Below are 12,701 nucleotides of genomic sequence, written 5' to 3'. Positions count from 1 at the left end.
GGCCGAGACCCTGCCCGCCCACAGAGTGTCTTGCCAGAGTGGTGCATACTCTGTTTATCACCCGCTTGGATGACTGCAATGCGCTCTACGTGGGGCTGCCTTAGAAGGTGGCTTGGAAACTACAACTAATTCAGAATGTGGCAGCTGGACTGGTAACTGGGAGCAGCCGCCAGGACCATATAACACTGGTCCTGAAAGACCTGCATTGGCTCCTGGTACGTTTCTGAGCGCAATTCAGTGTTGGTGCGTACCCTAATTGGCCTTGGCCCTGATGGAAGAAATCCACCCCATTGTTCAGCCCAGACACTGAGATCCAGCTCCGAGGGTCTTCTGCAGGTTCATTCACTCCAAGAAGAAAGTTACAGGGAAGCAGGCAGAGGGCCTTCTTAGTGGTGGCGCCCGCCCTGTGAAACGCTCTCCCATGAGATGTATTCAGATGCCATGCAGATAAAGAACCACAGTACATAACTTTTAGAAGACTCCAGAGTGTCTGGGGCAACCCAATCAATGATGATGATGATGATGATTGCTTGTCATAAAAGCAGTAGCCCTGGGGTAGCCACATGATGCTTATAAGTGAAAATGGACCAACCAGGGGATTCACTGGTACCTGCGGCATCTTTTCTTTCCAAATGTATACCATTCTTCCAGTGGAGTTTTATTTGGGCCAGAGATGGAGAGGCAAGGGTTAACTTTCCCTTCACACTTCGACCCCTCTCTGTGCCCTATTGGTTGGAAGGAAGTTTCTTGTTTCCTGTAATAGTAGGTATGTCTTAGTTCATGGATTTGTAGGAAGTTCTCCTATGCTTTCCCCCCTCTGGGTGCTAAGTTGGGGAGAATCAGGCATGAGCTTCCACTGATGTATTTTACACCCTCTCATGTCACCCGCCACTTGCCCACACTGCCCTGTTCCAACCGTCCCACCTCATGCAAGATGCACACCTAAGAGCTGAGACTTTCTTCCTTATTCCACTAAAAAGTAAAGGTAAAGGGACCCCTGACCGTTAGGTCCAGTCATGGCCGACTCTGGGGTTGCGGCGCTCTTCTCGCTTTATTGGACGAGGGAGCCAGCGTACAGCTTCCGGGTCATGTGGCCAGCATGACTAAGCCGCTTCTGGCGAACCAGAGCAGCGCACGGAAACGCCGTTTACCTTCCCTCTGGAGTGGTACCTATTTATCTACGTGCAATTCGTTCTTTCGAAATGCTAGGTTGGCTGGAGCTGGGACCGAGCAACGGGAACTCACCCTATTGCAGGGATTGGAACCACCAACCTTCTGATCTAAACATCCCCTTTATTCCTGCTGCCACCAGGTATGTTTTACCTGAACAATTTGCCCTTCAAAGAATCAGGAGTCATTGCAGCACCATTAATGTATAAACTATTTGTTGCTTTATTATTATTATTATTATTGTTGTTGTTGTTGTTGTTGTTATTATTATTATGTTTTATTTATACCCCGCCCTCCCCGGGCAGAGCCGAGTTCAGGGCGGCTAACACCAGTAAAATTACAGTAAAAACATAATAGGGAAAAAAACACATACCAATTTAAAATACAGGTTAAAATGCAATTTAAAATGCAGCCTCATTTTAAAAATAGCCCACACATCAAAACCATAAGGGGAGGGAAACACAATGGTCAGACTGAGTCCAAACCAAAGGCCCGGTGGAACAGCTCTGTCTTGCAGGTCCTGCGGATAGATGTCAAATCCCGCAGGGCCCTAGTCTCTTGTGACAGAGCGTTGCACCAAGTAGGGGCCAGTACTGAAAAGGCCCTGCCCTAGTTGAGACTAATCTAACCACCTTGCGCCATGGGACCTCCAAAATGTTGTCATTTAAGGTCCTCCACCAAGTGTACAAGGAGAGGCGGTCCTGTAGGTACGTGGGTCCTGGGCCGCAATTAAAACAATGCATGTCATGCTGCCATTCCTATAATATTATTTTTTTAAAGATTTTTATTAAAGTTTCCAACATTTTATAAAAACAAAAATAAACAATACAATAATAAAAACAAACAAAAAATAAAAACACGTATAATTTCAGTCCCTTATTTTCTTATAACTTACTTCCCCGACTTCCTCGTACCTCCCCTTTCTGTATTCCAATTTCTAATTTATTAATTCAGCAAATCCTTTCCCTTATTTTTCAATTAATTTTAAGTCTCTCTTTTCTTTTACTTATCCATTACAGCTGGAAACCACTTAATTTCTAAACCAACGTCATTCTAACATTCATTAATTTTACAATATTTCTTAAGATAGTCCTTGAATTTCTTCCAATCTTCTTCCGCTGTCTCTCTCCCCTGGTCTCGGATTCTGCCAGTCATCTCTGCCAGTCCCATATAGTCTATCACCTTCATCTGCCATTCTTCCAAGGTGGGTAGATCTTGTGTCTTCCAATACTTTGCGATGAGTATTCTTGCTGCTGTTGTAGCATACATAAAAAAAGTTCTATCCTTCTTTGGCACCAATTGGCCGACAATGCCCAAGAGAAAGGCCTCTGGTTTCTTCAGAAAGGTATATTTAAATACCTTTTTCAGTTCATTATATATCATTTCCCAGAACGCCTTGATCTTTGGGCACGTCCACCAAAGGTGAAAGAAAGTACCTTCAGTCTCTTTACATTTCCAACATTTGTTGTCAGGCAAGTGATAAATTTTTGCAAGCTTGACTGGGGTCATGTACCACCTATAAATCATTTTCATAATATTCTCTCTTAAGGCATTACATGCCGTAAATTTCATCCCGGTGGTCCACAACTTTACACAGTCAGCAAACATAATGTTATGACCAATATCTTGTGCCCACTTAATCATGGCTGATTTCACCGTTTCATCCTGTGTATTCCATTTCAACAGCAAGTTATACATTTTTGACAAATTTTTAGTATTGGATTCTAACAGTTCTGTTTCCATTTTGATTTTTCCACCTGGAAGCCAATTTTCCTGTCCATCTTATAAACCTCCATTATTTGATAATAATGAAGCCAGTCTCGCACCTTATCTTTTAGTTTCTCAAAACTCTGCAATTTCAGTTTGTCCCCTTCTTGTTCCAAAATTTCCCAATATTTCGGCCATTTGGACTCCATATTGAGCCTTTTCACAGCCTTTGCCTCCATTGGCGACAACCACCTTGGGGTTTTATTTTCCAACAAGTCTTTGTATCTGATCCAGACAATATATAGTGCTTTTCTGACAATATGATTTTTAAAGGCTTTATGAGCTTTAACCTTGTCATACCACAAATATGCATGCCACCCAAAAGTATTGTTAAAACCTTCTAAGTCCAAAATGTCTGTGTTCTCAAGAAGCAGCCAGTCTTTCAACCAGCAGAATGCTGCTGATTCATAATAAAGTTTGAAGTCTGGCAGGGCAAATCCACCCCTTTCCTTTGCGTCAGTTAATATCTTAAATTTTATTCTGGGCTTCTTGCCCTGCCAGACAAATCTGGAAATATCTTTCTGCCACTTCTTGAAACAGTCCATCTTGTCCACAATTTGCAATGTTTGAAACAAAAACAACATTCTAGGCAATACATTCATCTTTATAACTGCAATTCTTTTTTTTTATAATAATTTTTATTCATTTTTCAAACACATAATAAAAAACAAACACAACACAAAACAGAAACATACAAAACATTTAAACATGTATAATTTCATACTCTTAATTTCATGCACCTTCTTTCATCCGACTTCCCCATACCTCCCTTTCGCTGCATCCTTATTTTACAATTTTTTAGCAACCCTTTGGTCAATTTATCTGTTTAGTTCCCTTTCATTAAGTTTTCTTTAATTTGTTAGTTACAGCTGTAATTCTCTGCTTCTTACCCCTTGACATCTTAACAGTCCTCAATTTTACAACAGTTTTTAAGATACATTTTAAATTTCTTCCAATCCTCTTCCACTGTCATCTTTATAACTGCAATTCGACCCAACAAGGAAAGCTTCAAATTTGACCAAATTTCTAAATCTTTTTTCACTTCCGTCCAACATTTTTCATAATTATCTTTAAATAAGTTCCCATTTTTAGCTGTCATGTTAATCCCCAGATATTTCACTTTCTTAACCACAGTCAAACCTGTTTCATTCTGAAACCTCTCTCTTTCAATTGATGTTAAATTTTTCTCTAAAACCTTAGTTTTTAACTTATTCAATTTAAATCCTGCCACTTGACCAAACTCTTGAATTAGTTCTAAGACCCTTTTAGTACTAGATTCAGGCTCTTGTAATGTAAGTACCAGATCATCTGCAAATGCTCTCAGTTTGTACTGTTTAGCTCCGACCTGTACCCCTTTAACCAGCTGATCCCTTCTAATCATGTTCAGCAAAACCTCCAGGACTGATATAAAAAGAGATTGGGCACCCCTGACGTGTCCCTTTTTCAATGGTATGTGGGTCCTGTGCCTCAATTAAAACAATGCATGTCATGCTGCCATTCCTATAATACTAGTTTAACCAACTCATTTCCAAGTTTGAAGTGGTCGTAATCCAAAATGTTCATCAACGAGGCTGTTTGTAACCCGAGGTACACTGTACAAAGCCATTTATACATTACTAACTATTGCGATACACTACCTTGATTACTTTACTACATGAAAGTACAACTTTACATTAAAACACCAGATCATCACATACATGGGATGCATTTAAATTTGATTTCCACCTATAGGAGCCTGTTCATTTGAAGGAAGAAATGAACCCTTGAGAGAGCCAGTGTGGTGTAGTGGTTAAGAGCGGTGGTTCGTAATCTGGTGAACCGGGTTCGCGTCTCTGCTCCTCCACATGCAGCTGCTGGGTGACCTTGGGCTAGTCACACTTCTCTGAAGTCTCTCAGCCTCACTCACCTCACAGAGTGTTTGTTGTGGGGGAGGAAGGGAAAGGAGAATGTTAGCCGCTTTGAGACTCCTTAGGATAGTGATAAAGCGGGATATCAAATCCAACCTCCTCCTCCTTCTCTTCTTCTTGAGGAAAAATCTTTCTACACTCCATACATCTAAATGGTTCCTTCCATATAAGTCCGTAAACATTTTGTAAGTACTCCAGTAAACAGAAGCAGTTTCTGCACTCCTGGAATTTAAATGTTTCTTCCTTTGTGAGTCCATTGATGTTTTGTAAGGTGACAGAAGCTCTTTCCACACTCCATACATTTAAATGGTTTCCCACCTGTGTGAGTTTGTTAATGTACTCTTAGTTTCCTTTAGACTGAAGTTCTTTCCACACTTCATACATTTACTGTATATGGTTTCTCCCCTGTGTGAGTCCTTTGATGGTTTCTTAGCATTCCACTGTGACAGAAGCTCTTTCCACACTCCATACATTTAGATCATTTTCCTCCTGTGTGAGTCTGTTGATGTAGTCTTAGAGTTCCCTTTTGACCAACGCTCTTTCCACACTCCATACATTTAAATGGTTTCTCCCGTGTGCGTTCGATGATGTAAAGTCAGATGTTCACCTGAACGAAAGCTTTTTCCACATTCCAAACATTTACAAGCTCTCACCTGTGTGAGTTTGATGATGTTTATTAATTGCTGAACTCTGACTGAAGCTTTTTCCACACTCCATACATTTAAATGGTTTCTCCCCTGTGTGAATCCGTAGATGTTTTCTAAGGTCTCCTTTATGTGTGAAGCTCTTTCCGCAGTCCATACATTTAAATGGTTTCTCCCCTGTGTGAGTCTGTAGGTGTTTTCTAAAGTTTCCATTATCTGTGAAGCTCTTTCCGCAGTCCATACATTTAAATGGTTTCTCCCCTGTGTGAGTCCATAGATGTTTTCTAAGGTTTCTATTATGTGTGAAGCTCTTTCCACACTCCATACATTTAAATAGTTTCTCCCCTGTGTGAGTCCATATATGTTTTCTAAGGTTTCCATTATGTGTGAAGCTCTTTCCACAGACCATACATTTAAATGGTTTCTCCCCTGTGTGAGTTCGATGATGTAAAGTCAGATGTTCATCTGAACGAAAGCTCTTTCCACACTCCATACATTTAAATTGTTTCTCCCGTGTGTGAGTCCGTTGATGGTTTCTAAGGTTTCCATTTAATGTGAAGCTCTTTCCACATTCGATACATTTAAATGGTTTCTCCCCTATGTGACTCCGTTGATGGTTGCTAAGGCTTGCCTTATATGTGAAGCTCTTTCCACACTCTACACATTTAAATTGTTTTTCTACTGCGTGACTCCTTCGATGTACCCTAAGTTGTCTACTCATACTGAATATCAACCCACACTGCATACATTTGTAGGGTTTTTTACCCATGTGAGTTTGATGATGTCTATTAAGTGATGAACTCTGACTGAAGCTTTTTCCACACTCCATACATTTAAATGGTTTCTCCCCTGTGTGAGTCCGTAGATGTTTTCTAAGGTTTCCATTATGTGCGAAGCTCTTTCCGCAGTCCATACATTTAAATGGTTTCTCCCCTGTGTGCGTTCGATGATGTAAAGTCAGATGGTCACTTGAACGAAAGCTCTTTCCACATTCCATACATTCATATGTTTTCTGCCCTGTGTGAGTCCATTGATGGTTTTTAAGCACTCCTCTAGTGTTGAAGCTCTTTCCACACTCCATACATTTAAATAGTTTGACCCCTGTGTGAGTCCATTGATGGTTTGTAAGGTTTCTATTATGTGAAGCTCCTTCCACAGTCCATACATTTAAATGGTTTCTCCCCTGTGTGAGTCCGTAGGTGTTTTCTAAAGTTTCCATTATGTGTGAAGCTCTTTCCACAGTCCATACATTTAAATGGTTTCTCCCCTGTGTGAGTCCATAGATGGTTTCTAAGCGCTCCACTAGTGTTGAAGCTCTTTCCACACTCCATACATTTAAATATTTGACTCCTGTGTGAGTCCGCTGATGTTTGCTTAGCGTTATGCGATGACAGAAGCTCTTCCCACACTCATTTAAATGGTTTTTCTGTTGCGTGAATCCTTTGATGTACAATAAGTTGTCTACTCATACTGAATTTCCATCCACACTGCATACATTTGTTGGGTTTCTCACTCATGTGAGTTAGATGATGTGAAGTAAGAGATGAAGTGTGTCTGACGCTCTTTTCACACTCCATACCTTTAAACGGTTTCCCCACTCTGTGAGTTTATTAACTGTGCACATGGACTGAAGCACATTCCACATTCACCACATTTAAATGGTCTCTTCATATTTCCAAATGAAATTACAGATGACACACTGTCTTCTCCATAACCTGCTTGGAAATGAGAGAGGAAAACTCCTGTTAGTATTTCAAGGAAGAGAAAAAGACTGTAACACACATCAAATGAAATTAGCACCTTCTCTTATTTCAACCTATTGTACATTCCTCCCTGTCTTTCTTATGTCCCAAATTTTAAGCAAATGAGGTGAAACAATGCCAAATAATAGGAACGCATCATCAACCTTCCATAATACTAAATCATCATTAATAAAGTAGTTTGATCTAAGAATACAGTTGTGGGATTGCCTTTTTAAATAAGGACCTGCTTGACAGGAAAGGGAGCTATTCTCCTTCCACGAACGTGCCCTCCATTTCTCAGAATCAGAGTTGCTAATGACATTTTTCATTCTCCGTCTAATATAATTCCACCCCTGGGGCACATCTTAGCCCTTAGGACCTCTGGATAATTATTAATTGAAATAAAACATTATGAAAATGATATATAGGTGGTACATGACCCCAGTCAAGCTGGCAAAAATATATCACTTGCCTGATAACAAATGCTGGAAATGTAAAGAAGCTGAAGGAACATTCTTTCACCTTTGGTGGACGTGCCCAAGGGTTAAGGCTTTCTGGGAAATGATTTATAATGAATTAAAAAAGGTATTTAAGTATACCTTCCTTAAGAAACCAGAGGCCTTCCTTCTGGGCATTGTCGGCCAAGGGGTGCTAAAGAAGGATAGAACTTTATGTACGCAACAACAGCAGCAAGAATACTCATCGCAAAGCACTGGAAGACACAGGATTTGCCCACTCTGGAAGAATGGCAGACGCAACTGATAGACTACATGGAACTGGGTGAAATGACTGGCAGAATTCGAGACCTGGGAGAAGAGACGGTGGAAGAGGATTGGAAAAAAATTTAAAGATTATTTACAAAAACACTACAAATTGTACGAATGCTAGGAGAATGCACGATTCAAAGAAACATGGCAGCAGCAAAATTATTGTAAGATATATGAGAATATGTGATGTCTAAGGTAATGTTGAAATTTGAAGCAATATTTTGTTCAATATAAGCAGTTTAATTTATGACCAATATATTCTAAAGTTGAAATTGAATATTTGAGATTTATAAAATAAGAATGGAAGTAAGGTAACAAATTGCTGCATATAACTACATGGTCGGGAATGCAGGGAAGGGTGATGTGAGGAAGTCCAAAGTTTATGAAAATATGATTTATGAATATTTTTATTTTATCTGTATTTTCTTTCTATATTCTTACTTTTTCTTATAATCTTACTTTGATTTTTTTGTTTCTTATGTGTTTGATGTTATTCTTGTTGTTTAAAAAAATTCCAATAAATATTTTATTAAAAAAAAGAGAATGCGCAGAATTACACCTGCAGCAGATGCAGGAAGAGAAGGAACATCAAGCTGAGGTCCGCCTATCTGCACTACGAGCTCCTGAGCAAGATGAGGGATTTCTTGAAAGAGAGCAGAGTGGATGGTCCTGGGACAGCAACACAGGTGGGGTTGGCCCCAGCCAGGAGGAAGATCGCTGGTTGCAGGAAACGAAAACCTGGAGCAATGTGGTACAGAGAAACGGGGCCGTTAGGAACCCTGATGTGTCACTCGAGCTGCAAAATCAATTCTGGGTCAGAGGAGCAAGATGCAGACCTCAGAACGCACCAACATGGCTGTGGAAGGGGCAGGGTATGGAGCAATTCCTACCACTCCCCAGCGGAGGAAGAGGGATGTGATGGTGGTACGTGACTTCCTACTAAGGGGGACAGAGGCAGCAGTGTGTGGAGGTAACAGGATCAGTGTTAGAAACTCATATATAGAAGCTAGGTGCTTCCGGTCAGTGCCATTGCTCAATGGCGGATTTCCCTCGGAGCTCCTGAGGGAGATCTGCTTCGCGGGTTCGGGTCCCGCAGCTACGGCAAAGCGGGGACCCCAAAAAATCACAGGCGCAAAGCCTGTGAACCGGAGACTCGGCGGGCACCTTTGCGCCCCCCCGAAGCTGTGAAATAGCCTTTTTAAAGGCTGCGGATCAGCAGTGGGTGTGTGGCGCGGTGCTGAGAGTCGCTTCTACCCAGCCCGTGGAGTGAAGCCGCGTCGCCATTGACGGAGAGCGCTGATTTCTTCCTTGATTTGGAGCAAAAGAAGCCGACATCCGTGAGTAGGACAAAGGACTAAAAATTAATTGGAAGCTAAATTTGGACAATCTGGACACCGAGGCGGGAAAGGGCTAAAAGGAAGTCTACCTTCCCGCTCTGCAGTGAGATTAAAGCAAAGACTGATAAGCTATAACTTTTCCAGTTTCTTTTTCTGACACTGAGATCCACCGTCAAAGAGACTGGGACCTTCCCCCCCCCCCCCGCAAGCAGGAGTGGGGGAGAAAGTAACTTTATTTGGATACCTGCATTTAAAGAAAGGAAACTTAATTTATACCGCTGTCTCTCAACCCTGGAACGGACTGTCGGAGAAGGAAACCGGCAGGAGGCTGTCTGTGTATTAAAGGTACAAAGTAACTAAAAGAGCAATATTAGTCTGATGGATACATTCTTCCTGAGACTATTTGGACTTTGTTGCAATTTCAATGGAGATTAACTTTGTGGCCATTAGTGAACAAGTTTTAGAGCTTTAAAGACTGTTGTAACAAAAATACTTTTATGTTGATACTGTAAATAGAACAGAGTAAATTCGCCCTCTAGAGGTTGACTTGTTTAACTTCAGCAACAATTGAACTCTAGCCAGCTGAACTATTGTATGAGAACTATGACTGTGGGAATGACCTTGACTGTAAGATAGTGTTATGGCAGATGATCAGGACAAAAGAGAGTTACAGGAAAAAACTCTGAGATCTGGTAGACAATACAAAACTGACTCTCTTATGAAAAGAAGGGCATCTACATCCGGACCTTCTGGAACAGCTGCAGTCCCACAGGAAAAAGCAAAAGCTATGTCTGAGGAGGCACTATAGAAACTACTAGGGAAAATAAATGAATCTCTGGACCAGTTGAAAAAACAAGGTGCAGAGTTAAAAAAGCAAGGTGCAGAGACTTGTCAACAAGTTGCTGAGACTAACAAGACAGTAGCTGAGATCTCAGGGAAAATTGATTTTAATACCAAAAGTATAATTGAACTTGGAAATAAGGTGAACTCTAATACAGAATCAATAGGAAAGCTATTGGAAGAATCATCCACTACTCGAAAGATAGCCGAGGAAGCCAAAGAAATTGCATCTGCTGCTGATAAAAAGTTTCCACCGGTAGTCAGGAAATTGGAAGACCATGACCTGGCATTGTCTATGCTTGAGATGCAGAGGAAGGAGAGGAATTTAAGGATTAGGTCGATACCCGAGATTGAAGGAGACAACCTGGTGGAATATTTAACAAAAGAATTTTCGGATTTTTGGAAACAGGAATTAGAAAAGGAAGAATTTAAGATAGAGAGTGCATTTAGACTTGGTGCAAGACAAAGAAGGAATAAAGTAAGAGACTGTTTGGTAACGTTGAGATCAAAGGAAGAGAGGGATAAAATCCTGAATTTGCACTATCAAAGAACCCTGCGGATTGAAGATTCCTTTGTGGAAATTTTTAAAGATATCCCGAAACACATTTTGGATGCAAGAGGTCAGTACAAGGATCTGGTGGTATTGCTGAAAAAGAACAGCATACCATTCAGGTGGGAATATCCTCAAGGCCTATCTTTCAAGTACAAGGGAAAGAAAAGGAAAATAAAGACTGTGGGTGATAAAGACAATTTTTTAGAAGATCACGAAGAAGACCTCCACAAGGGGGCAGATTTGGGACAAGAGCATCCCTTCTTAAGAGAAGGAATCCTGGACAAAGCTAAGCTACCATACGAACCAAAACCACCGACAGAGGACGAAGAATTACTCGGAGCAGTAGGAGGAGAAGATAAATAACCCCATCATGGCCCTGCAACTTTTAAGCTGGAACTGTAATGGTCTAAATATTCCCCGAAAAAGAAAAAATGTTTTTCATATATTAAAAAAAGAGCAATTGGACTTGATTTGTTTACAAGAGACCCATGTGACGAGGTCACATAGGAAATTACTTATAAATAAAAGATTGGGACAAGAATTTATTTCTTCAGACAGTGTAAAAAAAAGAGGAGTGGTGATATACGCAAAGGAAAAATTGCAGCCAAAATTAATTTTTAAAGATGACCAAGGAAGATATTTGGCAGTTGAAATACAAGCTCAAGGAGATGTCGAGGGCCTGCTCGACATCCGAAGAAATCAGTCTCACACCAAGATTGGATTCAAAGAGCCTAATAGCCAGCCTTTATTGTGCACAGCAAAAATACATCCTCTCTACCTCCAGCCCAACGTTTGTTCTGCCTCATACTCGAAAAAGTAACAACCACAAGAATACAACCTTGTTCTCAGCCAGCAGATAAGGGCCATCGCACTAGACCACGCACACCACGCAGACGATCAGGCTATGTTACGTTGACCAATCATTTAGGACAGCATGAGCTATTCATGCGCTGTTCATGCTCCAAGGATGATTTTAGCTATGAAATCACCCTGCAATAATAAGAACTTTTCTCATGCTCTTATGTACAAGCAATCATTTTCCCACAAGGAGAGAAATTTTTGATCGTGGGAATCTATGCACCAAATGAGGGGAAAGTGGAATTCTTCAAAAGGTTGCAAGAGACATTGATGGACTATATGGACTTAAATTTAATTTTGATGGGGGACATGAATGGAGTAGTATCAACTAACATGGACAAAGCTCAAAGACAGGTAGTTACAAAAGACGGAAGACTACCAAAAATCTTTTTTGAAATGACTGACAATATGGACTTAGTGGACATTTGGAGAGTAAGACACCCACTTGAGAGAGAAGGAACCTTCTTTTCTGAAGCTAAAATGACATGGACTAGAATTGACCAATTTGGGTTACTAGAGGAATGGCATCAAAGATAAAAAAAAGTGGAAATCTGCCCAAAAACGTGCTCCGACCATAACGCGATTAAGATGGTGATGAAGGTAACAACAACTGGTACCTTTAGATGGAGGATGAATGACACCCTATTTAGAGATGAAGAAATCTGTAAGAAGGCCCAAAAGACTTTAAAAGAATATTTTGAAATTAATATGAAAACTAACGTAGAAAAAAGAATAATCTGGGATGCTAGTAAAGCAGTTATGAGAGGACTCCTGATACAACAAAATGCGATAAGGAAGAAAAGCCAGAACAAAAAGAAAGAAAATTTTTTGGAGAAGATAGAGGATGGAGAAAGGAAATTAAGATTAAAACCAAAATCACAGGACACCCTGAAAGAAATAAAATTTCACCAGACACAATATATGGAATTGATGAATCAGGAAATAGAATGGAAAATCAAACAAATGAGACAAAAGACTTTTGAATCGGCAGACAAATGTGGCAAACTTCTGGCTTGGCAAATAAAGAAGAGACAAAAAGCGAACACAGTTACAAATCTAGAAGTGGATGGAAGGAATATTTATAAACCAACAGAAATTAGGGTCTTCTTCCAGAGA

The 12,701-nt window shown here is 40.5% G+C and overlaps 1 protein-coding gene across 4 annotated transcripts in view; it reads right to left on the bottom strand.

The window, feature by feature from the left end:
* Window positions 1-1,931: 1,931 nt before the first annotated feature.
* Window positions 1,932-12,701, bottom strand: part of LOC114592642 (uncharacterized) — a 35,645-nt gene continuing 24,875 nt past the window's right edge. For 3 of the 4 annotated variants that reach the window (XM_077923342.1, XM_077923343.1, XM_077923340.1), the window contains exon 2: window positions 1,932-7,203. In XM_077923342.1, coding sequence (XP_077779468.1) covers window positions 5,484-6,707 — 1,224 coding nt within the window. In that variant the 5' untranslated portion in view covers window positions 6,708-7,203 and the 3' untranslated portion in view covers window positions 1,932-5,483. Of the gene's footprint in view, window positions 7,207-12,701 lie in introns of all 4 variants that reach the window. The other variant, XM_077923341.1, reaches the window with a different exon arrangement.

The sequence above is a fragment of the Podarcis muralis genome, chromosome 2 (genome assembly GCF_964188315.1).
Source record: "Podarcis muralis chromosome 2, rPodMur119.hap1.1, whole genome shotgun sequence".
NCBI lineage: Eukaryota > Metazoa > Chordata > Lepidosauria > Squamata > Lacertidae > Podarcis > Podarcis muralis.
Note: the sequence above shows the minus strand (reverse complement) of the source record. Positions and strands in the feature narration are given on the sequence as shown.